This window comes from Lampris incognitus, chromosome 3, assembly GCF_029633865.1.
Source record: "Lampris incognitus isolate fLamInc1 chromosome 3, fLamInc1.hap2, whole genome shotgun sequence".
Classification (NCBI taxonomy): Eukaryota; Metazoa; Chordata; class Actinopteri; order Lampriformes; family Lampridae; genus Lampris; species Lampris incognitus.
In genome coordinates, this window is record NC_079213.1 from 69,084,720 (window position 1) to 69,112,568 (window position 27,849).

Genomic DNA, 27,849 nt, shown 5'->3' on the forward strand with positions numbered 1-27,849 from the left:
GGGTTTAGTGCAAATGTTACTTCTCTTTCTCTACACTCGGTCACCAAGTCTAGAAAGACCTTGATGTGGAAATGGAGCACAATCCACGTCTGAAACCACGACTACCGGCTTGGACGGGGGGAAAGCAGGACACATCTTGCCCTCCATACCCCCATCGTGTCAAAATCACATCACCACGCCACTTGTTTTTTTTTTTTGGGGGGGGGGTGTCCATCTGTGACCATCTGTCTTTTACTTTGCTTTGTTCTCAGAGAAAGTACTGGTACGTGACATTATCTCATGCTGTTCCCTCTTCTCCTAGTTTTCCTTACCTCTTGAGTATCCGGAGCGATTGGTAGCCAACAAACCTGATATTGCCGTTAATTAAAGACGGGACGTACACAAGCTCTGATTTCACACCTCCGCTTTGGAATAAAAAGGCAAGTGACCCTTCAGGGATGCTTATTTGGGGGGGGGGGGTCATGTGATGATTGATCAGATTTGTACTGTTTGTCACTAAAACGCTTGATATTGCTTCCTCAATCTCTCCACTTGAATATAAAAACGACGGGCCCAAGATTCCCCCACAGTTAAAAACAAGAGATATAATTACCATTTGTTTTGTGATAGCTAGTTATCCAATGTAAAACCCGTGTTTCTTTCACACCACTGTATATTTATATTTTTTCTTTCTTTTCACCTCCACATCAGGCTGTTATTTTCCAGTAGCAGACCACCAAGATGCTTACAATTTCTGACTATAGAAATCAAGACATACAGCTCTCTCCTTTAAAGGCTTAAAATGATCAGAAACGCAGCTCATGCATTTCTTTATGTATTGCAGACAAGGGCTGGATTGTGTGTGTGTATGTGCGTATGTGTGTGTGCATGTGAATAAATGTGTGTGTGTGTGTGTGTGTGTGTGTGTTTATGTGCATATAGAATGGGAAAGAGACTATGTCTCTGTGTTTGGGGGCATGTAGGAGGGTATTTATGTTTCTTGTACAGCCCATTTTTTTGTCTCTCGGTGAATAAAAACGTGACTGCTGCAAGTCAACAGTCATCTTTCATCAATTTCGTTTTTGCCTCGCTCTGTTTCAAGGGTGCATACAACATGGCCTGTGTGAACATGGAAGGCAGGTTAAGCCCTTCCTCACAGTAAACACCTCACCTCCACAATCACCTCAGTTAAGATATAATCAGAGTTCATTCTCTCTGGGGCTACTAGACTTTAGGGCGTGCTGGGTCCAAGTCTGTTGAGTGTCCATTCTCGGACCCTTCCCCTCCAGGCGAGGGGATCTCATCCGGAACCCCATTGAGGTCAGACCTGGACAGCGGTCTATCTGACCCCTGCGAGGAGGCGCCCTCCCCTGCTTTGGGCAGCTGAGCCCCGTTCACACAGGTTCCCCCCTCTGACTTCCCAAAGTTGAAGAGTTTCCCAGGGTTGAAGGCTTTACTGGGTGACTGGGAACGCTCCTGAGAGCCGCTACCTGATGCTACCGTTGCTGCAGCATTAGTTGCTGTGGCGGTGGCAGCTGCGGCAACTTCTTTCTTGTTCTCTGGTGACTTGAGGAATTTGAAGCTCAGGAACCCTGGGAGTTTGGGCTCGCTGCCAGTGGGTGACTGAGGGGAGCGGGCACTACCCGAGGAGAACTTACTCTGCAGAGGGATGATCTGTTTCAGCTTCATCACATTATTGTTGGCCAGTAGGGAACTGGGCCTCTTGGGCTTGTCTGACCCTCCGCCTCCCCCTCCTCCCCCACCTCCGGAGCGCGACTTGCTGCTGTGCCCCTTGTCGTGGTGATGATCCCCCGAGGAGTCCCCCTTGCCATCTTCCCGTTCCCTCTCCCTGCGGGCCAGGTGCTCCGCTTGCCTCTGCCTCTCTTCCTCCTCCCTCTTCCTCCGCTGCAGCTGCGCGTAGTGCTGCTGTGCTTGCCGCTCATGCTTCTGCAGAAAGAGGGAAACAATCTCACAATTTATTTGCAATGCCAAGAATCAGCATTAAACCCACCTAATGATTACAGTCCTGCAGTGTTTGTCATCCTAGAAATCCCACTGTCTCTCGTCTATCCTGCATTAGCACTGCATGGGCCTCTGCAGGCTGTTCCTTTTTGAATGTTGTAAAGTATAATTGATTAGACATATTGAATCAAAAAATGTTTTATTCTCAAATAACTGGTTGCTAGATTATTCCCTTCATCTTCAAGTGGATAAAATGGGACCAGAAGAAATTTATATCCAACAACAGAACTGCAGTGCAGCAAAAACAACCTTGCACTAAAAAAAGTGACTCCCATGATGGTGACATCTACTATATACGTACATTACAATACAGTATGCTGCTGCAGACTTCCTGGGGTAATTCTAGTGCGGTAACAACAATGTCACATTCTCAAGACCTTTTCAGATTGTCTGGACAGTTTATTTTTCCTTCTCTTGTAGCTCTCCATGACACAGTATAAGTAAGGTAACTAAGTGAAATGCAAGAAAGATCTGAATTCAGTCTTGGCCCTGAGTAGCTCTGTGGTTTACCTTAAATGCTTCCCTGCGCTGATATTCCAGTTTGGCCATCTCCTCTCCGACCCAGGTGGGAACGTCAGGGATAGCCACATGGATGATGTACTTCAGGAGAATGGCAAAGTGCTGCAGGCACAGGAAGCCAAGGAGGCAGGCGAAGAAGAGGTTGGGGATACAAAGTGAAAGGTAAATGAAAAAAATAAAAAATAAAACACATGACATATGCAGAGTATAAAAATATTCTGAGCAAAAAAAAATAAATGCAAAAAATACCTACTCTTCAAGTGATTTTTACCTGAGCTGACGCATGCACAACAACATTTAGGCCACAACATTCTTTTCTGCTAGGCCTGACTTTATTATCAGGACAGGTCAGAGCCGTAGGCTGTTTACCTTTGTCTGAATATAGACACAGCCTCCATAACCAGCAGACTGCAGAAGATGAAAACAGTATCTCCCATATGTTGAAAAATACCGGTGTTGGTAGGAGCATCAACTATAACACATGTCTGGTGGCAAGTTAAGTCAATGTTAATTTCAGTGTTAAAAAAACAATATTATTGTCCAGGTAGCATAGCGGCCTATTCCATTGCCTATCAACATGGGGATCGCCAGTTTGAAGCCCCGTGTTACCTCCGGCTTGGTCAGGCGTCCCTACAGACACAAATGGCCGTGTCTGCGGGTGGGAAGCTGGATGTGGGTATGTGTCCTGGTCGCCGCACTAGCGCCCCCTCTGGTCGGTCGGGGCGCCTGTTAAGGGGGGAAGGGGAACTGGGGGGAATAGCGTGATCCTCCCACGCACTACATCTCCCTGGCGAAACTCCTCACTGTCGGGGGAAAAGAAGCGGCTGGCGACTCCACATGTATTGGAGGAGACATGTGGTAGTCTGCAGCCCGATTGGCAGTCAGGGTGGAGCAGCAACCGGGACGGCTCGGAAGACTGGGGTAATTGGCCGGGGAGAAAAAGGGGGAAATTCCAAAAAAACCCCAAAACAATATTATATATGGAAACACACACACACACACACACACACACACACACACACACACACACACACACACACACACTAAGATGCTAATTTAAAGGTAAGTTTTAATGATTTGTATGCAAATTGTTTAGGCAAGTTGGTAGTGTTTTGGGAGGATGACAATTTGCCACTTAAAAAGAAAACAGTTATACCCTAGACATAGGATGGCTGAGTGCTTGCACCTATTTATAAATGTGAGACACGTCTGGCAGGGTTAGTGAAGAAACAACAACCACAGCTTTTATAGAGTTTTTAAAAATCTTTTCTTCTGCTCTCTGACAACCACAACGCAAATAACTTGAAAATAAAGTCGCGATTTATCACTTTCTATTCTTTAATCATTGTCAAAGAATCATTTTGTTATGCATGAGTCGTCAAATCATGTGATTTTATTTTTAAGTTGGCACCACTCTTCACTAAAGTACTTTCAGAGGAGATAATATTATAAGGCCTGAATGTGCTGACTGTTTGAGAAGCAACTTAACTTTTATCCTCTTTCCTATCCCCTACCCTACTGCAAAATACATCAGGCATCATGTACTGTTATTTATTCTCCCAGACTGATTGGCTGGGAGAGCTCGGTCTGCTTCGTCCGGTGGGCCTGGGGACCACGGCCCCTGCCTGGAGCTGCGCCCGAGGAGGAAACGCCAAGGGCGGTCTGACAGGACGCAGAATCGGGGCGGGCTAAGCTAACTGCTAGCCCATGCAGACAGGCAAGTTCCGACATTCATCCTGGCTGGCGTTCGTTCCCTTGGACAGTGATTTTGTTTAGTTTTGGTATATAGGTGTTAGTTTGGATATGTGTTCTGGTAGTTTTTGGATGTGTTTTTGTCTTTGTGTTGTTCTGCTGTGGGCTGGGGGAAATGGAATTTCGTTTCATTTCATGTACGCAAGCGCATGAAGTGAAATGACAAGTGTTCCTGATTCCTATTTCTACTGCAAAATGTGACATCTTTGTGCCTTGAACGGTGGCCCGTCCAACTGCTACAACATCCTCTAAACCAGAGGGTTTCAGAATCTGGGTTAGAATCACACGGGTGGGTCACAAGGGACTTAAAATGGGTCCAACTAATTATATTGAAGAAAAATTGGTGTCAGAATAGTCTTGGTATCAAGTATCTGGACTTAATTTAAAATTTTAAATGTAGCTGCTAAGGTGTTTGATTATTGCACTCTTGAGTCTCTGCTGATAGATAGGCTAGATAACATCAGTCTTCCTATTAGCACACAAGCAACAGCAATATTTGTGTCTGGTTATAAAATATTGTTGAAAATTTCTTGATGCATGCTCAATAATCCAGGTGAGGAAATCACAGGAAGTTGAATCAGTTCATCTGGACACGTTTATTGAGAGAAACGTTTCATCACTCATGTAAGTGACTTCTTCAGTCTAAACTGACTGAAGGTATCCCCACCCTTATAAACAATACAGTGGCATAACGACTGAAACCAACGATCAGTTTCATATGCAAGTTACCATGACCATTAACTAGAGTTTCAATAAGTGACTTCTTCAGTTCTTCAGTCTAAACTGACTGCAGGTATCCCCACCCTTATAAACAATACAGTGGCATAACAACTGAAACCAACAATCAGTTTCATATGCAAGTTACCATGACCATTAACTAGAGTTTCAATGGCCATGTGTACTATTCTCAGAGGATTGGGGAATAGTTGCAATCACAGCATTGTAAGATGGCGATAGATGTACAGATGTACTCTTAGCCCCCCCAGTTCAGGCGTGGTTGTTCCCTCTTCACATAGATGGCCTCTTTGACCTCCATTCAAACCAGCGTTCCTCCCTATCAAGGATGTGCATGTCCTCATCCTTGAAAGAGTGGTCACTGGCCTGGAGATGGGTGTAGACTGCAGAGTCCTGGCCTGACGTGTTAGCTCTCCTGTGTTGTGCCGTCCTCTTGGCCAGCTTCTGTTTGGTTTCTCTGATGTACAAGTCACGGCACTTAACAGCGTACACTATATTACTCTGTTTGTGCTGGGGGACCCGATCCTTGGGGTGGACCAATCAGTCCCCAAGGATCCAGGTCCAGATGAACTGATTCAACTTTCTGTGACTGTGGAAAACTGTGGTGCGAAAAAGAAAAAAAATCTGATAAGTTTTACACTTGTACCTCGAGGATTACGATGGAGATGATGGCCATCTCAGGGCTGAGCCAGGGGAAGAGACGTTGTAGCTGACCACACTGGCCAATCAGATAACAGTTGACTATGATGGCAATCAGACCCATGGTCTCCATCACAGTCTACATGGGGACAAAACACATTCCTACTATGCTTGCATGGATTTTTACTGGTTGGCTCCTCAAAACTAACAAGTCAATGTGATTCAGTTTATTTCAATTTCAGCAGTTCAATACTTCCACCAATATGATCAAATTAAATGGTAAATGGACTGCATTTATATAGCGCTTTTCTAGTCTACCGACCACTCAAAGCGCTTGTCAGTATACGCTTCACATTCACCCATTCACACACACATTCATACACTGATGGCGGAGGCTGCCATGCAAGGTGCCAACCTGCTCATCAGGAGCAAGTTAGGGGTTCACAGTGTTTTGCTCAAGGACATTTTGACACGGTCACTGGAGTAGCCAGAGATCGAACCAGCGACCTTCCGATTACTGGACGACCCGCTCTACCTCCTGAGCCATGCAGCCCCCATCCCCCTGAGACAAATGTAAGCTCAGTTGACCACCAGAGTCACCTATCAAACACAAAGAAGCCTAGAGCTTAGCAGCCTTGGTGAACTTTTTTTCTTTTTTTGTAATCCATAATGTTCATATTTTCTTTGAATATGAGTTGTTATTTATTAGTGATAAGAGATTTGTGCCAGTTGGGACAAAACACGTGAGAAAAAACTAGGATTTTTTTCCCCCATCTAGTTTGTGTCCAATAGTGAGTATGGATTCTGTTATCTAGGCTCTTAAGCAGAACCAACTGTTTAAATGTTTGACCCCGTGTCTCTTACCTGCCACTCTCCGATGCTCTCCACCCTTAATCCGAAGGGCCTCTGTAGGCCAGTGCAGAGCTTGAAGGCATCACTTCGAATTTCAATGATATTATTGATGAGCGCACACATGGCAGCCAGAGGAAAAGCCGAGGAAAAGAGTACCACATAGCCAAACTGAACAAACATCTCCTGGTAGTCCTGGAAGGTGTCCTGAGAGGGTAAAAAAGAAGACATTTAGGTCATATGTCCACATGACATTATGCATGCCATTGCAAGAATTGGTCCAAAGGGGCCGTGCCTATAGTCCCCGGGTCCTATAGGACCCTTTTGAAAAAAAAAGGGTCCCATATTCCCCGTTTTCCCCTAAAAAGGTCCTATAATCCCTGTTGCAATAGACACCGGGGAACATAGAACCCTCTTTTGGAAAAAGGGTCCTATATTCCCCGCTGTTTCCAGGGGAACATAGGACCTTTTTCCAAATAAAGGGTCCTATATTCCCCGCTATTGCCAATCGAGGAACAAACCGGGGAATTTAGAACCCTTTTTGCAAATTATTTCTTTAACGGGTCCAAAATAATAAAAACTGGGGTCATGGCTGAGATGTAGGCTACGACAATCTATTCCTCCGCTGATTAAATTAGGCCGTATTACCATTGTTGGCTGTTGTATATTGCAGGCCACCTTGAGTGCGTATCCAAATTTGGCCTAGAGGAGGCTGTAATTTGCTTTATTGTTATTTCTTACCAATATTTACTGCAGTAGGCCTAGTTAGTTGGCTCTCCGGCTCAGCGTGGACAGTCGGCAATCAACGCAAGTTTGTCTTGCAGTAGGCCCGCCTACCAGTATAACCTAGCCATTTCCACCTTCGCTCAAAGTTCAATTTGCACAGCACTGGACACTTCAGCCACTTTCTTGTTACTTTGCAGTTCGTTTTCCATATTAAATCACTTGGCAGACTTTCTTTCAAAAAGACTTTAATGATGAACTTTTTAGGCAGAGAACTTAGACCAGGACTTGGGAATTTAGGACCAGCACAAAGTATCCATCAACGGGGGCCGCCTACCTTACACAATAGGCTAATTGCCTAATAATAATAATATGTGCTTCTCAAAAAACTAAAGGCTTGTGGAGGTGCTAAACCAAAAACATGAATCAAAGACGAACATCAAAGGATGTAAGGTAACACTCACCAAATGGTAAAAAAATAACAGAGGCAGTCCTCTATTTCACCATTTTATTGTTTGGCATCAGTCATTAAGGTTTCTGAAGAAGACCACCCGGCCAAGTTATTGACTGATGCCAAACAATGAAATGGTAAAATAGAGAATTGTGTCTTTTTTTTTCATTTGATGAGTGCTACCTTACATCCTTTGATGTTCTTCTTTAATAATAATAATAATAATAATAATAATAGCCTAATTATAAAAGAGGCCTAATAACAAATAACAATTACAGGCATAATACTATCAATAGTAACACTGATAATAGGCTATTAATAACAAAATGCTTCTAGTAAAAGCTTGGCTGAAAAGGGGTTGGTCTATGGCAGAAGCCCCCCAGAAAAGGCATGGTCTAAAACAAAAATCTCCAAGGCCTAACTAGCTTAACGTTAAGGCTTTTTTCTTCTTCAAAAAAGCAAAATGAGTAGTCCTAGCCCATTAGGCTACTCAACAAAGAGGGGCTAAAACCTCTACTCAGCCTATCTGAAAATGTGATGGCTTACAGCCCTCCAATATGATTCCAAATCTCTGTGACCAGCATCCAGTTGACCCTTGAGCCGCAGGAGACGGGCCTCCAACCTCCTCCACTTGGGCTTCCGCCTTGGGGGAGCATCTCCTCGCTCCGCCATCTCCAGCCTTTCCTCTGCCAGGGTTTGCTGGTCCTTAATGTGGCGCAGAAACATCCAAAGGGATGGGTGGCGCACTTGGACCGCATCATTTAGAGTGCGATGATAAGCTACAAAAACAAAAACAAGAGGTTAATCATGTAAACTGTTAAAGAAATGTTAATATGCTGAACATGTTGACAGTGGCTTGATAAACATGAATGCATAATACAGCTTTAGGAGTGTAGGCCTTTGTGTGATGTAGACCTCCAAAAATTATGCTGGATTGTGTTAAACTGATTTTTAAAATGAAAGTTAAACACATAGCCTATGGTGAATTCCACAGCTAATTGATGGAAACAATGTAGATTCATCAAGCTTTAAGAGTATCCAAAGCAATGGTTGACTGTGAGTCCTACACCGATGCTATATTATTTTTTTAAATAATGATACAAATAATCGACTAAAAACAGTATAGCCTAATTTACACAACCATAATCATACAATTGGCCTACGTTATCACAGCCTGCACGCTTCTGTGGTGTCGCATGAAAATGTTAAGCGTGTTATGGGCCACACATCAAAAATAAAGTCTGTTGGCGGATTATTCAATAAATCAGAAAATAAGTCTTAGTCACTTACACTCAACGTGGTTGTTGGTCCTTTGCTCCATGTTGCGTGCATAGACGTTCCACATTGGATGTGGGAAGAGGGCTCCATCGTGGACGTATGTGTTCCCGACATACTGCAGGAAGTCATGCAGCTCTGGATGGTCCCGCTGGACGCGCCTCGTGTCTGGGTGGTGAATGAGCAGGGCGAAGTTGCCTTGAACTGTGTCCAGTGGTAGGTGGCCGAGTGCCATCACCTTGCGGATGACTGCTGCCAACTGAAGGTCATCCCGGAATGCAGTAGTCAGTCCAAGTCTTTGCACCCTCTTCCACAGGGCTTGACTGAAATGGAAGTAGCATCCACTCACTTGTGCCCTTGGAAGTTCTGTTTCCAGCGCATTGATAAGCGCCTGTTCAAAGTCGCATATGACCTTTTGAGGTGCCCAGTGGTGCTGCGTAATCCTCCTGGTTTCCTGTTTGATGCAATCGAGCACCTGCCGGTAGTGCCCAATTGTGCGCTGGCCCATCAGCCCATGCACAAGAGGGATAACGAAGCCATGCATGTTTCCAAGTACTGTAAAAACTTGGCTGAAGGGGCGGGGGCACGTTCTGAACGTTGCTTCCATATATACGGTTCCACAGCCTCGCAGCTTCCTGATGTTTCCCTCTGTGGCAAACACAGCGATAGCCCACTCGTTGTCTTGGTGCAGGAGGAACTGTTCCCTGTCCCATGTTTCAGCCCATGCACCTTCGATGACGACATCCTCAAGTGTAGCTGGAATCGGGGGCGTGACTGCTGCGCGTGCTCTGGCCATAACAGTCCTTACAGACTGGAATCCTTGTGGTGGTGGTCTGTCGCCGCCACCTTGGATTTGACGTTGCCGATGCTGCAGGACCCTTTGCGCATTATAGATCCTTCTGATTGGGACTGTTGGCTCCCTCGCAACTTCTGCAATCACCCCCTGTCGGAATTCTGCACGGTGCACCATTTCTCCGTCAGGGGGATGCACGTGTTCCCCAACATCGTGCACAATAATGTTAGCATCCACGTCCTCCACTTCAAATCTATTTGTGATCAGTGGCACTCTACAGTTCCACCTCCAGCACCTCCATCTAATGGTGTCTTGATTGGTGCGGTGCTTCTGATATCTGAAGTTCTCATGTACCAACACTTTGCCCCCTCGATCACCATCCATAACTATCGTCATTGTTTGTCTTCTTGTAGGCTAGTAAGCACATGACAGTGACTCCACGAGTTATCACCGATAACAACCGATTGTTGCAAATTGTTGCAAGTTGGCAGGCGGTTTAGACATTGGTGAATTTTGATCATGTGGTTTAGAACGCCAGGAAACTTGTGTGCAGATGACCACACATCCACGACAAGTTTTAAATATTTCCAAACTCGAAATCATGTGTGCATTTGGCTATTTATAAATTATTTTTCGAGCAATATGTGTTTTGTGATTCAGCTTTAGCGTTGTTGATTAGCCTTTCATTCATATTTTGTCAAAAAGGCGTATTCATTAGCCTAGGCCTATGTCCCGTTATTTCTGTAGCATACAGCATCTTAGAATCTTAAGAGACCAGGCAGATATTGTTATTATTTTATTGTTATTACCATGCTATATTAGCCTACTTTATAATTATAAATATTTCAATTATCCAATTTTTAGCATTTCTAATATAAGGCTATATTGTTATTATTATTATTATCATCATCATTATTATTATTATTAGGCTATTATTATTATTATTATTATCATTACAATTATGATGCTTAAAGGGCCTTACTGAGCAGATGGTTTCTATCTAATATCTGTCAGATGCTTTTCCCAATAAGCTGGTGTGGTTATGATGGGAACGACGGCTTTCTAGCGAACATAGAAGAAGTGGGTCGGAATTGGCCTATTGTCGATATCAGCTAGCTTTCGCAGGAGTCTATCCCTGGTACAATGCACTAGACCTCTGGGAGATGGACTGCTGAGGACGAAACACAACACCTATCCTCAGCTCCCAGCACTTCTCGCACAATGTGCTACTCATACGCTGAGTTGGCGGCACCCGGGATCGAACTCACGACCTTGCGATCCATAGGCGAGAGCTCTACCGACTGAGCTACGCCCGGGTACAATTGCCCAAGGAGCATAGGCTTACTATATTACATTCAGACACAGACGAGCCAGCTCACCTCCTCGGCGAGGCGCATTTTCCTCGATAAGTGACACATTTCACGCATAAATATCAGAGAACTACCGGGATGGGTTATGCGCCCAAATATAGGCTATAGCCTAATAAGTTGAAATTGGTTTAGTGTCGAAAGTTTCCACATACTTTAGCCAACCTGGACTTTGTGAATTCGTTTTTGTGATATAAAAATAGAAATCGTATGATTCATTGTCTTCTTAATAATCTGCCCTAAATAATGCATTATTGAAAATGCACTTTTTGCGCCAAACAGCGTCAAACCTGCTGACCGGGGAACATAGGATCTTTCTTTATAAAAGGGGTCCTATGTTCCCCGGGTGCCCTGGGGGAACATAGGACCCTTTTTATAAAGAAAGGTCCTATGTTCCCCTGCACATACAAAACGGGGAACATAGGACCCTTTTGGGGAAAAGTGGGGAATATAGGGCCCTCTGTATACAAAAAGGTCCGATATTCCCCGGTCTCATACAAAGCGGGGAACATAGGACCCGGGGACTATAGGACCCGGGGACTATAGGGAGGACCCCGGTCCTAATTAGAAAAAGCATAAAAAAAAATTCAAGTTTAAATTCCTGAGAAATTACATCAGAAAGTTTTTACTTTACATAAAGACAATGATGGACATGCAACGCCTACTTATTGGAGAATCAAGTCAGATTTATTTCAAAATTTAGTCCCTGGGGGGCTTTAAAACCACAATTACATGTGCCATGTACGACACCCACTATCCTTAAACCCTTGATTTGTATGAGGAAAAACTCCACAGAGAAAAAAAGATGAAAGCAACCTCATAAAGTAGTGGAATTACTCTTTTAGGACAGCTAGACATGCAATAGGTGCTGCCTGGAGGGGCGTCTATTCCGTTGCCTACCAACACGGGGATTGCTGGTTCAAATCCCCGTGTTACCTCCGGCTTGGTCGGGCGTCCCTACAGACACAATTGGCCGTGTCTGCGGGTGGGAAGCTGGATGTGGGTATGTGTCCTGGTCGCTGCATTAGCGCCTCCTCTGGTCGGTCGGGGCACCTGTTCGAGGGGGTGGGGGAACTGGGGGGAATAGCGTGATCGTCCCACACGCTATGTCCCCCCTGGTGAAACCCCTCACTGTCAGGTGAAAAGAAGCGGCTGGCGACTCCACATGTATGAGAGGAGGGATGTGGTAGTCTGCAGCGCTCCCTGGAATGGCAGAGGGGGTGGAGCAGCGACCGGGACGGCTCGGAAAATAGGGTAACTGGCCAAGTACAATTGGGGAGAACGGGGGGGGGGGGGGTCAAAAAAAAAAGTGCTGCCTGGACACTGGACAGCGTAGACAAGCAGTAACAGATTTACAATAGCCGCTCTATGATTACACATAGTGAAATAGGTGAAACTTAATGATTAAAGTTAAGGGGAAACAAATGGAATATCAAGCATCCTCCCCAGTAACACGAGAATCATTCTTTACATTCTTATGAATCATACTAAAAAACCTGGAATAACAACAAGGTTTTTAAATGAGTTTGGTTTTCATGTGCCAACCACGACCTAGCTAAGCATGTAGGGAATATAGGTGAGTGGTTAAATGTGTGACGTCCAGTCAGCAAAATGTCATAGTATGCTTTAAACTCATGGTATGCAATTTCTAAACTAATTTTTTCAAATTGCATTCAGTCAGCCTTTCTCTTCGTATGGAAAACAGAAGAAATCAGATTCAAACTGTCACTGATTTTGTACACTATAACTTACGAGTCAGATTCAGTGTTGTCAGTATTTGGAAATGAAATTTACTAGAAACTAACTGGACTGGGGAGGGTTGGTTGAATTACCACCCATCTAAACACAATGCAGAGAGCAGCTACAATATCCTCTCACCTCATATGTTTGCATGCAGCTCTCTATCTCAGCCTGAGCGAGGGTGGTGCTCTCCCTCTCTTCCGGGGGGTCGATCCACGACTCCCTCTTTGTTTTAGGCTCCCCTCTCTCTAAGCTCCTGCCCCTTCTCCGGTGCCGCAGTGACACGCTGCTCTCTGACGCCGAGGGTGGCGGGGCAGCGGTGGCACTACCAGCAGCGTTACCGTCACCCGAACCTCCCACACCCCCGCCCGACTCTTTCACATCATGAACATCGTTATCGTCATCTTCGTCACACATTTCAAATACGGAGGCGGGGTCCATTCCTTTTTCCACCATGGTGGGGCTCCCCTCTTCCAGGAAATTATCCTCTATTGGGGGCCCGCTACATGCTGGCCTTCTGTCCACCTTAACACAAACAGAAATACCAAGAATATCAATGGTAGCAATCACCATCATCATCATCATTATCATCATCATCATCATCACAATAATAATAAAATAATATCAATAACAATACTAATAATATCATACAATGTGTTTTCAATATACTGTACATCATAGTATAACATACCTTCTCTATGAAACTGACTTTTCTCAACTTTAAGCCACAGTCAATCAGACTCTCCTCCTCCGTCTCTCCTTCACTGAACCTCCCGCTGTCGGCCTCATCCCTCTCTACTCTGTCCTCTTCATCAGGAACCCCGCAGCCCCCGTTTAGACACTTCTTTTCTCTGGGGTTGAATGAGAGCAAATACAGATTGCAGGGAAAATGAAACCATTAGCAGATTGATATTCTGATGCTCCGTTTATCTGACATGCGACAGCCGACATCATGACTACACAACCTGCTCGGTCACAGGTACTCACAGATAAAGCTGTTTTCCATTTGCACTTCAGCCTGTCTACTCTCTTAGTAAATGATGTTATCAGGGTGGACATGACCTACAACCGTATGTGGAATTGTTTTGTTTAGCTTGACCCATTTTACCTTTTCTCTTTTTATTTCTGGCCCAAATCTAGCCGTTGAATTCCTCTTGGTAGCATTATAACAGTTCATATACATCGATGAGCCAAAACATTATGACCACCTGCCTAATATGCTGTTGGTCCTCTGTACGCTGCCAAAACAGCGCTGACCTGCCAAGGCATGGACTCTGCAAGACCCCTGAAGGTGTCCTGTGGTATCTGGCACCAAAACATTAGCAGCAGATCGTTCAAGTCCTGTAAGTTGCGAGGTGGAGCTGCCGTGGATTGGATTTGTCGGTCCAGCACATCCCACAGATGCTCAATCGGATTGAGATCTGAAGAATTTGGAGGCCAGGGCAACACCTTGAGCACTTCATCGTGTTCCTCAAGCCATTCCTGAACAATGTGTTCAGTGTGGCAGGGCACATTGTCCTGCTGAAAGAGGCCCCTGCCATCAGGGAATACCACTGCCATGAAGTGGTGTTCCTGATCTGCAACGATGTTTAAGTAGGTGGCACGTGTCAAACTGATGTCCACATGAATGGCTGGACCCAGGGTTTCCCAGCAGAATATTTCCCAGTGCATCACACTCCCTCTACTGGTTTGCTGTCTTCCCACAGTGCATCCTGGTGCCATCTCTCCCCCTGGTAAACGGCGCACACGTACACGGCCATCCACATGATCTAAAGGAAAACAGGACTCATCGGACCAGGCAACCTTCCACTGCTCCAAGCTCCAAGTCCAATGCTCACGTGCCCATCGTAGGTGCTTTTGACAGTGGACAGGGGTCATCATGGGCACTCTGACCGGTCTGTGGTTATGCAGCCCCATACGCAGCAGGGTGTGATGCACAGTGTGTTGTGACACATTCCTCACATAACCATCATTAAACTTTTCTGTGACTTGTGCCACAGTAGACCTATTGGTTCGGACCAGACGGGATAGCCTTCGTTGCCCTCGCACATCAATGAGCCCTGGGCGCCCAACACCCTGTTGCTGGTTTGTGGGTTGTCCCTCCTCGGACCACTGTCGGTAAGTACTCGCCACTGCTGACCGGGAGCAGCCCACAAGCCTTGCCGTTTCAGAGGGGCTCTGACCCAGTCGTCTGGCCATAACAATTTGGGCTTTGTCAAAGTCGCTCAGGTCTTTACTCCTGCCCATTTCTCCTGCATCCAACACGTTGACTACCAGAACTGATTATTCACTTGCCATCTAATCTACCCAGACCTTGAAATGTGCCCCTGTTTGGAGATGACCAATGTTTGGGTCACCTGTGAGTGGTCATAATGTTTTGACTGATCAGTGTAAGTTTTCATGCAATTATTTTTACAGTGAACTAATGTATTGGTCATACCGTAAATTAATTTGACCTTAAATATGGTCAACCCATGTCAGTTTTGCAGCCCTTACATGTGTATTCTCCTAAAAATTCATAGACCCCCCCCCTTTTCTCCCCACTTGTAATTGGCAAATCACCCAAGTCTCTCCAAGCTGTCCCGGTCACTGCTTCACCCCGTCTGCTGATCCAGGGAGAGCTGCAGACTACCACATGCCTCCTCCAATACATGTGGAGTCACCAGCCGCTTCTTTTCACCTGACAGTGAGGAGTTTCACCAGGGGGACATAGCGCGTGGGAGGATCACACTATTCCCCCCAGTTCCCCCCCCGAACAGGCGCCCTGAACGACAAGAGAAGGCACTAGTGCAGCGACCAGGACATATACCCACAATTCAGCTTCCCACCCGCAGACACAGCCAATTGTGTCTGTAGGGACGCTCGACCAAGCTGGAGGTAACACAGGGATTCGAACCAGCAATCCCCGTGTTGGTAGACATAGATTTATTTCTAAACTAATCCATTAATCTGGGCATTAGGAATGACATTCACCTTCTTTCTGTCTGTCCCACCCCAGGCCTGGTGCCCCGTAGCCCGGATTCAGGCATAGCTTGGCCGGCGGGAGAGGCCTGGGCTTTTCCCGCTGCCAGCCGGGCATATTTGATCAGTGTTGAGAGGAGCAGGTCCCACAAAGCTCGCAGGGTGAGCTCGCCCAGCTTGTGGCGCTCATACAGGTAAGGCTGAAGCACCTCCTTGATATTTTGGAGGAACTGGCGTATGATGAGCAGAGTGGCCAGCATCTGTCATGGTAAAGAGAAAAACCGTTCACAAAGAATGAAAAGAGTAAAATGACATCACTGCAAACCCATTCAGAGCATCCAAAAGAAGCACCATGTAAGGGGTGAATGATTCATACTCGAGGCTGTGGGGTGGGATGGGCGGAGGGCAAGCAAATGGACCAGCATGACCGAACGGAGAGCGATGACACAGTCACACTAAGACTTAAAATAAACCCTGTGTGTCATTGCTAGCATGCAGTCCAAAAGAATTACAGAGGACTGACAAACATATGTAATGACACCTGTAGAGAGGACCCATGTCTGCAAAAGGGACAGAGGAGATGATCAAGGACACTCAGACAGAAGGATTTGCTGCATAGCATCTTGCAGAATGAATGCAGCAAACGCACAATAGGATCTATCACAACAAATGGATTTAACTAACGAGGCCCGAGAAAGTTGTAGTTACATGAAACTGACCCTTCAATGCGTGTAATACATACACAAAGGATATTTTTTTTATAAATTTGCAAATTAATTAACAAGACAGTAAATGGCCCTTTATTGACTTTAAACGTTCCAATTCAAATGACGCTGACCCACAAACTACATTAGCTAAAGCACAGAATGCTTAGGCCACACAATCTCAACAAGGGCACAGATTATTTTGAGCCCCCCCCCCCCCCCCCCCCCCCGATGGGAGACCTGGAAAAGGAAGTGCTGTTGGTAGTGTTTTTCTTGTCTACCTATTGCAGTAGTGAGCACAGGTACCACAGAGTTGCAAAGGATATTGGCGGAAGTGAGATGGATGTAGCCCCTATTTCTAATTTCAGACGTAGAGGCGAAAAGTAAACATCCGGCAACAGAAATCTGTAAATACACAACAGTAGTCATTGTGATTCAGACACGGAAAAAGCAAAACGGTCGATGGTAGCAGATTAAAGCACGACGGGTGTATTAGAGGTGGTACATAAGCTGAGGGTGTAGCAGTAAGTCACAGACCAAGCGAGAGAAGGGGGGCAAAGTGTGCGAGTCATCAAAAACAATTCACACAAACTCAACACAAACAACAAAGAGACTACGAGAAAGTCCACTCAGACTATTAGTCACACATGGGAAAAGATATACAGCAACACTACTCAAACAATAGGGAATGACTATCGGAGAGGCAGGTGAGGTACAGGAAGTCCCCAGGTTACGAGCGAGTTCCGCTTTTGAGTCTGTTCTTATGTCGAATTTGTATGTAAGTCGGAACAGTTACATACAGTTCACATCTAGCGTCAATTAGTCAAGTCTTTGTCTTAGTGTATAGCATAATATACTATATACTAAGACAAGCACTTGACTAAAATATATTATATTTTACCTAAAACATCATAAATATAGTAATGCAGTAATAATAATAAATGTAACTACAGTACAGTATTTATAATTGAGACACAGAATGTGTGTATAGATATAAAAAACAAACATAAAAGAGAAATATAAAATAAAAAACGATAAGAGCACTCCACCTCTCTCTGAACGCTTGATCATGTCCACTTTAATTTCGATGGTGATCGTTTTCCTTTCCTTCGATGCATCGCCATCACTTGCATCAGATTTATGCTTGGAAGCTGTGATCACGAGGGTAAACACGTGAAAACTGTAAGTCGAAACACGGCGCACACAACAATGTTTACGCGAGCCGACTTAAAATGGTGACGACGGCGTGGCATTGTTCTCCCTCGGGCCGACGAACTGCCTGTTTTGAGTGTCGCGCCAAGGAGTCCATCTGTTCGTTAATACGACCTGTTGTGTGTAACTCGATTTTTTAAATAGGCTTTACGGAGGAGGTGAGTTCGTAAGTACGGGTGTTCGTAAGTCGGGCATTCGTAAGCCGGGGACTACCTGTACATGGAAACTGGATAGAGACAAAGGATTGAGAAGACGAACGCTCTCAGGTAGACACGTATTGTTTGTTGTATCTAACAGGCCAAGTATGCAATAAGCAGGAGCGGTGAAACACTAACTAGAGCTACTAAACACCCAGAATCCAGACATGCACTCGGAATTCCTACAAAAATGCACAAAAAGTGAGATCCTAAGATGCTCAAGACATCGACACTAGGAGTTTGGAAGTCCATGATGCAGCTGACATAGGGCAAGCATAGCAGTGTGGCACCCAGGGTGGCCTGGATTACACCTCTGCCCTCCCACCCCAACCGTTACGGTCATACTTTGGACTTGGGTAAAGTCCCGAACAGCCAGGGAATAGTGACCAAAAGCACCCGGATCTTGAGGATGAGGAGAGGCAAGACATTTTCCCGAAACTGCCTCAGCACACTCTGAGACAGAAACAACACCAGTAGCACCTTCCACCGATATGATCAATGGAAGGATGAACGGATGGATGGATGGATGGATGCAAGGCAGGATAGATGAGCAGAGAGTGGAATTGACAGATGAAGTAAAGGGAAGGGTGGAGAGAGAACAGCACACGTAAAGAGGAAGGGGTTAAACATGTGGGGATGAGACTGGATTTTCTGATGTATGATGGAGAAATATTTGCGGTGGGGCATCATTGCCGTTAACTACCTCTTTCAGGCGCTCCATGTCTTTGAGGTAGAATCCAATGTAGAAAAGGCTGAGATAAGAATTTACAAACTGAAACTACAAAAGAAAAGAAGCGTTATGTATGGTTGACAAGGGCACTCAAAAATGAGACTCAAATCAAATACTTGCATTAAATGTTATTTGATTAACAGCCACTCACAAGAACCATTTTTATGATGAGATTTTTCTCATAGGCACTCTGGAGTCTGTAGTTTTCTGTGGAGGAGCAATACAATAAGCCAAGTCATCATTAACCGTCATCGCTTAGGAGTTTACTACTGCATCAACACAGAACACAGTAAACAGTATTACCCTGCACAACAAAATGTGCTGTAACACAAAATTAGTTAGTTTTTTGACTACACTAACCATTGACCATCTTTGTAAAATGTGAAAGAATAACTTTTTTGGAAATTGTCTTTCTGAATGTTGATCTCTATAGTAATAAGACAAACAAAATGTTTAAAATTCGTGTTGCACTGTTCCAAAGATGATTATACACTTTCTGACACGACTGATATTGACAAATTGATAAATGTGATTGAGATAGTATTCAATCGTAAATCTTACCCATGTCGTTGAGCCAGCAAGCAATTTTTCTGTACACCTCATCACATGCAGTCACAGTGATAGCTAGCATGATTTTGGGGATGAAGCGCGCGAGACGAGGCATTTCCTTGATCCCCATTACAAACTCCTGTAGGAATACAATCACAGTTTTTTTTTTTTTTTAATAAACTCATGGGTCAGTTTCAGGATCAACATAGACTAGAGCAACGAGTTTGTGCCGCAGAGACAGACTTGTGTTCATTCCCGCACAGGTGAGCAAAGTCAAGCTCTAGATACATTGACTAAAACAAAAGTGGCATCCTGTTCCTCTCTCAGATCAACATGGCAATATCTCCACTTTCCCAAATCCTGGCATTTTTGGCCTGCTGTATTTATTCCACAATGTTGGATACATTTTTTTTTGTTTTGTGGATTTCCTCCCCAATTATATCCGGCCAATTACCCCACTCTTCCGAGCTGTACCGGTCGCTGCTCCACCCCCTCTGCCAATCCAGGGAGGGCTGCAGACTACCACATGCCTCCTCCCATACATGTGGAGTCACCAGCCGCTTCTTTTCACCTGACAGGTTGGAGGTTCACCAGGGGGACGTAGCGTGTGGGAGGATCATGCTATTCCCCCCAGTCACCCCCCCTGGACAGGCGCCCCACCCGACCAGAGAAGGCGCTAGTGCAGCAACCGGGACACATACCCACATCCGGCTTCCCACCCGCAGACACGGCCAATTGTGTCTGTAGGGACGCCTGACCAAGCCGGAGGTATGTTGGATACATTTTTACATTTCTTGAAAAGGATGAGGACTTAACCCTCACAGACAGAAAGCCAACAACAGTATGACAGCACTACTTCATTTTCTGAGGAAAAAAGAGGATCGCACAGTAATGTTTTAGCAACATTCATACAATGGGTCATGCAGCAAAGACGTCTTAAAGGACATGATCATCATCATTGACTTAATTATGCTGTACTGTACAGCGACAAATTAATCCAGCTGAGTGCTATCATGCAATGTATAGTCACCCTTTCAACATGCTTACTGCACCAGCGAATCTACCCTTTAAAGACCCCGTCCGGCAAAAATCAAGTAATAAACATTTTAAAGCCTTGTCGCTTCTTTAGGTATCATAAAATACAAACATAAACACACTGAAAATTCATATTTCATACAAAAGGTGTGACTTTGGTAGAAAACATTGCTTTTCCAGGTTATGAATGAAACAGTAAGTGACATATTAATACCGTCACCGGGCACTTGAGGCGTGAACATTTGTGCTTGTTCTGACTCCGAGCTCCAGGGAAACGTTGCCACATACATTCTTTCGGAAACTACGTGATTAGAGGAAGATAGCCAAACTGTTGAATGGCAACCTCACTAACTAATCTTAACCTTAAACTTAAACCACTGTAACATTAGTTGCTATCGCAACCGGAAGAAAATTGATTTATGTGTATGCATTACACAACATTTTCAAGCTGTATCATTTGTATGCCACTCGCTGAGAATGCAAATCGGCAGTCATCGCCAGTCAAGTGGTTTCTGAGGCACAGGTGTCAACCAAGCACAGATATTCGTGGCAGAAAACAGGATGGGGGGACAATGGGAAATCAGCCGTTGGATGGGGTCTTTAAAGGAATTCTGCAGCATAACAGCAGGATAGATGCAAGGTGTTAAGACTTCAACAAGGATCATCATGCAGGCGCTCAGATGTTGGTTGACAACAGACCGACCTGCAGCTCAAAGCAGATGAGCATGGCCAGGAAGACAAAGCAGAGACAGAGGATACAGATAGGCAGGCTGACCAGCCACCTGAACACACGCCTCCGCCACGGAGGATAGTAGAACTCCTCACATCCTGTTATGGGACTGCAACGCTTGACCCCCTTCATAGGAAGACAAAAAACAGAATGGGACATGTGAGAGAAATATGTGATGCAGCCTTCTTTCTACCAGACTGGCGAAGGAGCCTTTTCTGTTAGGGTACCTAGGCTTTGAGAAGGCTTACCTGATGGGCTCAGGCTGTTTGAGTCGGTATGATCTTTTTAAATCACTCCTCAAAATATTATTTTCTATTAAAATTTCCTATATTTTTTGGTTGCAACTGCTTCATTCTGTTGTTATTGTCTTTTCTATAATACATTTATTTATCAGTCTCTCTGTATTGCTAGCACTGTTATCATTTTGCCTGACTGCTTCATTTTTTCTACTGGTTCAGCACTTTGTAACTTTGCCTTTCTGTATGTTATTATCGTTACCATTAGCAGTAGCAGTAGTACTAGAATAGTAGTAGTAGTAGCAGCAGTAGTAATGATGGTATTTGAAGACAGGCTGGAGGCAGTGAGGGCCCTAATTGTGCTCACCCTAAACTGCGGCCGTGGTTCCTCCAGTGATTCAGCGGGGGTATCCAGTGTTCCCCACTTGTAGGCCAACTCAGCCCCCCTCCTCTTCCAACGCTCCAAAAACAGGGTGGCCCACACCACATTGAACAGAGCAAACACCACACAGCAGATGTCACGGCTTGTCTGAAGCACCCAAAACACACACACACACACACACACACACACACACACACACACACACACACACACACACACACACACAAACACACACACACACACACACACACAGGTGTTATGCACAAAATTGCTGTCCACCAATGGTGTACTTAATGAAATAACTACAAACTTTGAGCGCAGATCAGGTGCTGTGAACATACTGTGGCCATCACACAAAGCGGGCCCACGTTCTCAGTAGATATATGGTCTTTTTTTTGGGGGGGGGGATTCCTAACCCTTTTCTCCCCAATTGTATCCAGCCAATTACCTCACTCTTCCGAGCCGTCCTGGTTGCTGCTCCACCCCCTCTGCCGATCCGGGGAGGGCTGCAGACTACCACATGCCTCCTCCGATACTTGTGGAGTCAAGTCAAGTCAATTTTATTTGTAAGGCCCAATATAACAAATTACAAATGTGCCTGAAGGGGCTTTACAGCAACACAACATCCTGTCCTTAGACCCTCGCATCAGATAAGGAACAACCCCCTAAACCTTTAACAGGGAGAAAAAATAGGAAGAACCTCAGGGAGAGCAACAGAAGAGGGATCTCTCTCCCAAGATGGACAACGTGCAATGGATGTTGTGTTTACACAATTTACACAACACAACATTGAAAGAGGAGTCGCCAGCCACTTCTTTTCACCTGACAGTGAGGAGTTTCACCAGGGGGATGTAGTGCATGGGAGGATCATGCTATTCCCCCCTGTTCCCCCTCCCCCCCGAACAGGCGCCCGACCGACCAGAGGAGGCGCTAGTGAAGCGACCAGGACACATACCCACATCCGGCTTCCAACCCACAAACACAGCCAATTGTGTCTGCAGAGACGCCCGACCAAGCCGGAGGTAACACAGGAATTTGAACCAGCGATTCCCGTGTTGGTAGGAAACAGAAAAGACCGCTACGCTACCCAGACGCCCCTCAGATATTTGGTCTTTTGGAAATTAAACATTAAATAACTACCATAAAGCAACTCCTACATGTTCAAACAAAACTTGAGACACAAAGTTCATCAAAATTGAAGCATTATCAATAGACTTTTTTTTACAATTCCTGAAATATTTTTGGGGTGGGGGGGTGGTAATATAAGGTACCAGGTGATGTCTTGAGTTATGTGATGAGATGGTGAGTTATGTCCTCACCTGGTCTGACTCAGTGAGCATCCACAGCACAAAGCCGATGACAGCAGGATACAGCATAGAAGTAGTGTAAAACCCCAGCCAGGCGAAATACATGGCAATCTTCACCCCAAAGTAGTCACAGATATCATCTACATACACCGCAGGCACAGACAGAAAACCACAGGGGAGACAGAACAGAAAGATTGCATGACTTTGGTCTACTTGTCACTGTTGTTTTTTTTGCTGTGGAGTGGTGTGAAAGCTGAAAAGCATCACTTCTTTTTGCGGGTTTGCAGGGTTTTCTTTTGTCATGCTTGAGTATGTTGAATAATAATATTGCATGTAGTTGGCTGCACATGTGTGTGCATGTGCGCCTTTGCATCAGTGTGTCTTGGCCTACTGACCTAAGGGCTGTTTCTCACACACAGCCTGGACCCAAGACTTCATCAGCTGACTGAGGATCCGCTGCTCATGGAGAGGAAACACCTGCCGGATCACACCTCGCGCGCTCAGCTCGGGAACTGGAGGACAAAATACAGGGGATGTAAGAGCGATCAGCAGAGAGGGAGGAGGACGACAGACAGCAAGTGTGTGTGTGTGTGTGTGAGAGACAAGAGATTTATTTTTTTGTGATTTTGATATAGTCCTCTATTGAGCTCCGAAGGGAAATTCTTCTCTGCATTGAACCCCATCCTATCTGTGTAGCTAGAAGCAGTAGGCAGCCGCCATGCAGCACCCGGGGACCAACTCCAGTTCGTCTTGCCATGCTTCGCCTTGGCCAAGGGCACAGACAGGAGTATAAACCCTAACATGCAAGTTTCTATTGATGGTGGGAGAAAACCGGAGCGCCCGGAGAAAACCCACCACAGACCCGGGGAGAACGTGCAAACTCCACACAGAGGACGACCCCCAAGGTTGGACAAACCCCGGGGTTCAAACCCAGGACCCTCTTGCTTGCTATGAGGCGACAGCGCTAACCACATCACTGTCACCAAGATAGAGACGGGAGTAGGGACAGTGAAAAATAAATGAGCACTATTAAAGCTGAAATCTGGGATTTTTTTTCTCCATTAATAAATCATTATTTATCCATCTGGACCATGGAGGCAGATGACATAATACGGACCGGCATCTTTCTCATAGTTGGATACTCTCTCCATGTACTGCTGCTGAAAGTTTTGACCGGCTGGGGTGAACACTGATGCAGCAGTAAACGTGGGTCTACTAAAGCTGGAAAAAAAAGACTGAGATGGGATGACAATAAGGCGATGCTTCTGTCGGGACAGGTAATCCACCAATTCTACAATCTGTATTATTCTACAAGTGTTCCCATATAGTTTGTAATAAATTAGACTGCCTGTGTTAGCTTTGGTCTGAGGATGCCATTTTTACAACTGTTTACTGCTGAGCAGACAGCACACAAGCGATGTTGGCTGCGATACCGTGTTTGTAGCTCTCGCTGCCAGAGGATGGATAGGTCATATTGGGGACATCACAGATTTCAGCTTCATCGGAAAAAAATCATTTGTCGTTGCTGTTCCACGTGGCTGTCATGCATGTGAACAAGGATTATCGAGGTAAAGGTCATCTAAGTAATCAGCATGTGTGGCTCCTAACTGACTGTTTGGGGGAATACTGCCCATTCATAACCTACTGCCCTTTATCTCATAAAAACAAACATCACCCACCTGTATTCACCAATGTCAGAGTTCTGAACGATGTCACTTACTGATTGGCTGGCCCTCTAGGAAGCTGATGTTGTGAAGCACCTCCCCTTGTTTGGCACGTAGATTGTCAAGCCAATACTTAATGATGCTCTGCCTTTCCTATGAGGGTCAAGGAGATGCAAAAAGGGTGAAAGTGTGTGTGTTTGTGTGTTTGTGTGATGGGTCACATGCTCTCACCTGTGAGGTAAAGAAGCACAGCTCGCTCTCGATGTTTTCGTAGATGTAATCCTCCTCACAGGAGAAGCTCCGTGTTCCCCCTCCGAACTCTGGCTTGACAGCCTTCCTAAGACCCAACTCCTCAGCACCCCGTAACAGACTGCAAAACACAAGGAAAAAATGGTAACAAACACACGCATGCTCTCTTTTTCTCTCTCTCTCTCTCTCTCTCTCTCTCTCTCTCTCTCTCTCTCTCTCTCTCTCTGTCTCTCTCTCTGTCTCTCTCTCTCTCACACACACACACACACACACACACACACACACACACACACACAGGACACAGAACTTTCCCTAAATTCTCCGTGTATCCATGACCAAACCTCATAACCTTCTTTCGTCATCTCATCTTCAAATCCTCTCTTCTTTACCTTTCATGCCTTCCTCTCTCCATTCCCCTCGGCTCCCCTCCTCTGACCCCCCTCCACCTGCTTCGCCCTCTCTTCCTCTCCAATCCTCCGCTCATCCCTCCTTCCCTTTCCCCACTCTCCTCCCCCCATCCCCTTCCCCCCGCTCCGCTCTATTTTCTCCTTCCCTCTTCATGCATTCCCTGTTCCACCCCTCTCCGCTCCTATTCTCTCTGCTCATCCCATCATCCTTCTCCCCTTGGTTTTGTGCTGATTTCACAATAATAATACAGTACTGTAGTCCCTATTCTGTATTGGTCTCACCTCTGCCTCACACAGAGGTGAGGCATGTCATGATAATATCCATCCATCATGCAGCTACAGTCCCATGGAGGACCGGTGCAGCGAACTACGTTCAACAAGGGGAAAAGTGAAGTGCTAGCCTCCGCGCTGCAGCTGGATAGTGCTTAACTTGCATGATGATAAGCTGCTCCGTTGCCAAGGTCTTCGCCCCGTGGCAAAATGCAACGCAGTGTTTATTCAAACCAACTTCGGTAATCTAAGCCAATAACTGCAAGTCCTTTCAGAGGTGTTCAGCTTCTGCTACTGCTGCCAAGAATCTCAATGAGATCCTCTCTCACCAGCCTCTCTGGCATTCAGCCTCTTATTTAATCAAAAACTTTATTGCCTTTTTTTTTCTTTTTTTTTTTTTTACATTCCCTCTCTAACTACAGGCAGCCTTACTTTAGAAATGGTGAAAGACACAGTACGTGGACAGAGCTCACCTTGCAGGGGTGCAGAATACTGCTGAGAGGGGACTCGGGAGTACTTTAGGTTTATGCTAATTTAGCAAATATCTACCAAACGTAATATAAAATTCAGCAAAACGCGGTGGAACAGATAGCCGTGTAAGAGCTGAGGAATGGATAATGGATGGCATGTCAGGTAAGCAGGAGGGAGGAGGCTACGTGTACACAACATCCCGCCGGATATGTTGGTTAAGCGACCTTGCTGCTGAAATGGTTTTCATAGCAGGAAACGGATGTAGCGATGGATGGATACCGCCGCTCTACAGATTTCCTTATAGCAGACGTAAGGCACCAAGACAAAGTAGCATCAGCGGTAATGCTAGGCTGTGCTCCTCTACCGAGAGAAACCGCATGGAGGTCCCGCAATAAAATACATAAATAACATGACACTATACCATCCCCATAGGGAGACTTCAGCTCAAGCTTATTTTCAATTTTTATCTCTTTTAATGGAAGTTAAGAGTGCAGGCCTGGACCTGGTACAGATCCAGTGGCCCCCAGTCGAAAGGCAATCCTGTTAAGCTCAACTGCTGCCAAATCAAGTTTAAAGCTAACAGCCGAACAATTCAATTTCATCTGACAAGCTCAGACTAAACCCATGTTTGATGTATAAAACAGATTGGTTTTAATTGACACAATAACCTGGCAAACTTTAATCATCCATTATTCCAACACAAACGCAGACAAGTCTAACAGACATCCTCTCTGCTTTAATATGCAATGGGAATAGCTATTCAAGGTGAATTAGAGATGATGGCATAAATATAGGTCAACCTATCCACCTCCAGGTGTGTATGTGTGTGTGTGTGTGTGTGTGTGTGTGTGTGTGTGTGTGTGTGTGTGTGTGTCGCAGCCATCTGCCTTGAGCACTGCATTTATAACACACTGGCACACTTTCAGAGAGCACTCTCTCTGCCCTCCACAATCCTGCACTACTCTCTCTTTTTAAATGAAGGTGTGTGTGTGTGTGTGTGTGTGTGTGTGTGTGTGTGTGTGTGTGTGTGTGTGTGGGAAATGCTTGCTATGTTTCATTGGTTGTCAATTGCACTGTCAGCAAAGCAGACTTGACATCCGTCTACCAGTCAAATGCATTGTGGAATTGCGAGCGTAACCCTGTGGTATTGCCCGATTTATATTTCTTTGTTTTGGTACTGTCAAATCTACAATTGTGATTAAACTGACCCTGAGCACACCCCTAAACCCTCAGCGGATGTGCAGCAAAATGGGAAGAGAGGTACCGTGGACCCACACTGGAGCACAGTAATCAAGTGAATACAGAGCATGCCACTTCGCCCGACTCAAACCCTTTTGTACTATAAAATCTTGAAACAATCCACAGTACAACAGCCAAGGACGGGGGACGGCCAGAAACCTTGACATCTTTGCTAGTTATTCAGTGTGTAATAACTGGATCGCTATGCTACACAGTAGCGGCAGCTGATTCCACCGCCATGATAATGAAACGTACAAAGACACAGAACACTGATGAAACCATTTTGCAAAGCGCTATATAAAATGCAACTTGATTGATTGATTGATTGACTGACTGATTTAAGTTCATTTTAATTTCAAAACTAAGGGTTGCTGTGTGATTCAGCTGTCTTTCTGCTTTGTTCTACAGGTGGGTCATCAGTGCAACTGGGGGGACCTGAGGGCCCCGGCGTTCCGGGGCTGTAAAAGTCCTGGCTGCAGCTATCCTCCCTCTTGCCCCTCCACTCGTGCACGCCTCACACCACTGACTCTACTGACATCTGCACCCCCATGCTTCGCTAAACAGTCAGTCAATTCTTTAATTTGTTCAATTTAATTTAATAAATTATCTTTTGTTAAAACCCCTACATTGGTGTGTCTCCCGTTTGCTGTGGCCCAAGAGCC

At 45.4% G+C, this 27,849-nt stretch overlaps 1 protein-coding gene across 1 annotated transcript in view; it reads right to left on the reverse strand.

The window, feature by feature from the left end:
- Window positions 1-1,011: 1,011 nt before the first annotated feature.
- ano8b (anoctamin 8b) overlaps window positions 1,012-27,849 on the reverse strand; it is a 27,148-nt gene continuing 310 nt past the window's right edge. The window contains exons 2-18 of the mRNA XM_056276779.1: window positions 24,783-24,921; window positions 24,608-24,704; window positions 23,283-23,399; window positions 22,900-23,027; window positions 21,566-21,727; window positions 20,936-21,088; window positions 19,210-19,336; window positions 18,800-18,855; window positions 18,622-18,696; window positions 18,264-18,398; window positions 15,818-16,065; window positions 13,536-13,695; window positions 12,983-13,369; window positions 6,511-6,702; window positions 5,654-5,785; window positions 2,512-2,622; window positions 1,012-1,926 (exon numbers count right to left, since the gene is read on the reverse strand). Coding sequence (XP_056132754.1) covers window positions 1,204-1,926; window positions 2,512-2,622; window positions 5,654-5,785; window positions 6,511-6,702; window positions 12,983-13,369; window positions 13,536-13,695; window positions 15,818-16,065; window positions 18,264-18,398; window positions 18,622-18,696; window positions 18,800-18,855; window positions 19,210-19,336; window positions 20,936-21,088; window positions 21,566-21,727; window positions 22,900-23,027; window positions 23,283-23,399; window positions 24,608-24,704; window positions 24,783-24,921 — 3,142 coding nt within the window. The 3' untranslated portion in view covers window positions 1,012-1,203. The remainder of the gene's footprint in view (window positions 1,927-2,511; window positions 2,623-5,653; window positions 5,786-6,510; window positions 6,703-12,982; window positions 13,370-13,535; window positions 13,696-15,817; window positions 16,066-18,263; window positions 18,399-18,621; window positions 18,697-18,799; window positions 18,856-19,209; window positions 19,337-20,935; window positions 21,089-21,565; window positions 21,728-22,899; window positions 23,028-23,282; window positions 23,400-24,607; window positions 24,705-24,782; window positions 24,922-27,849) is intronic.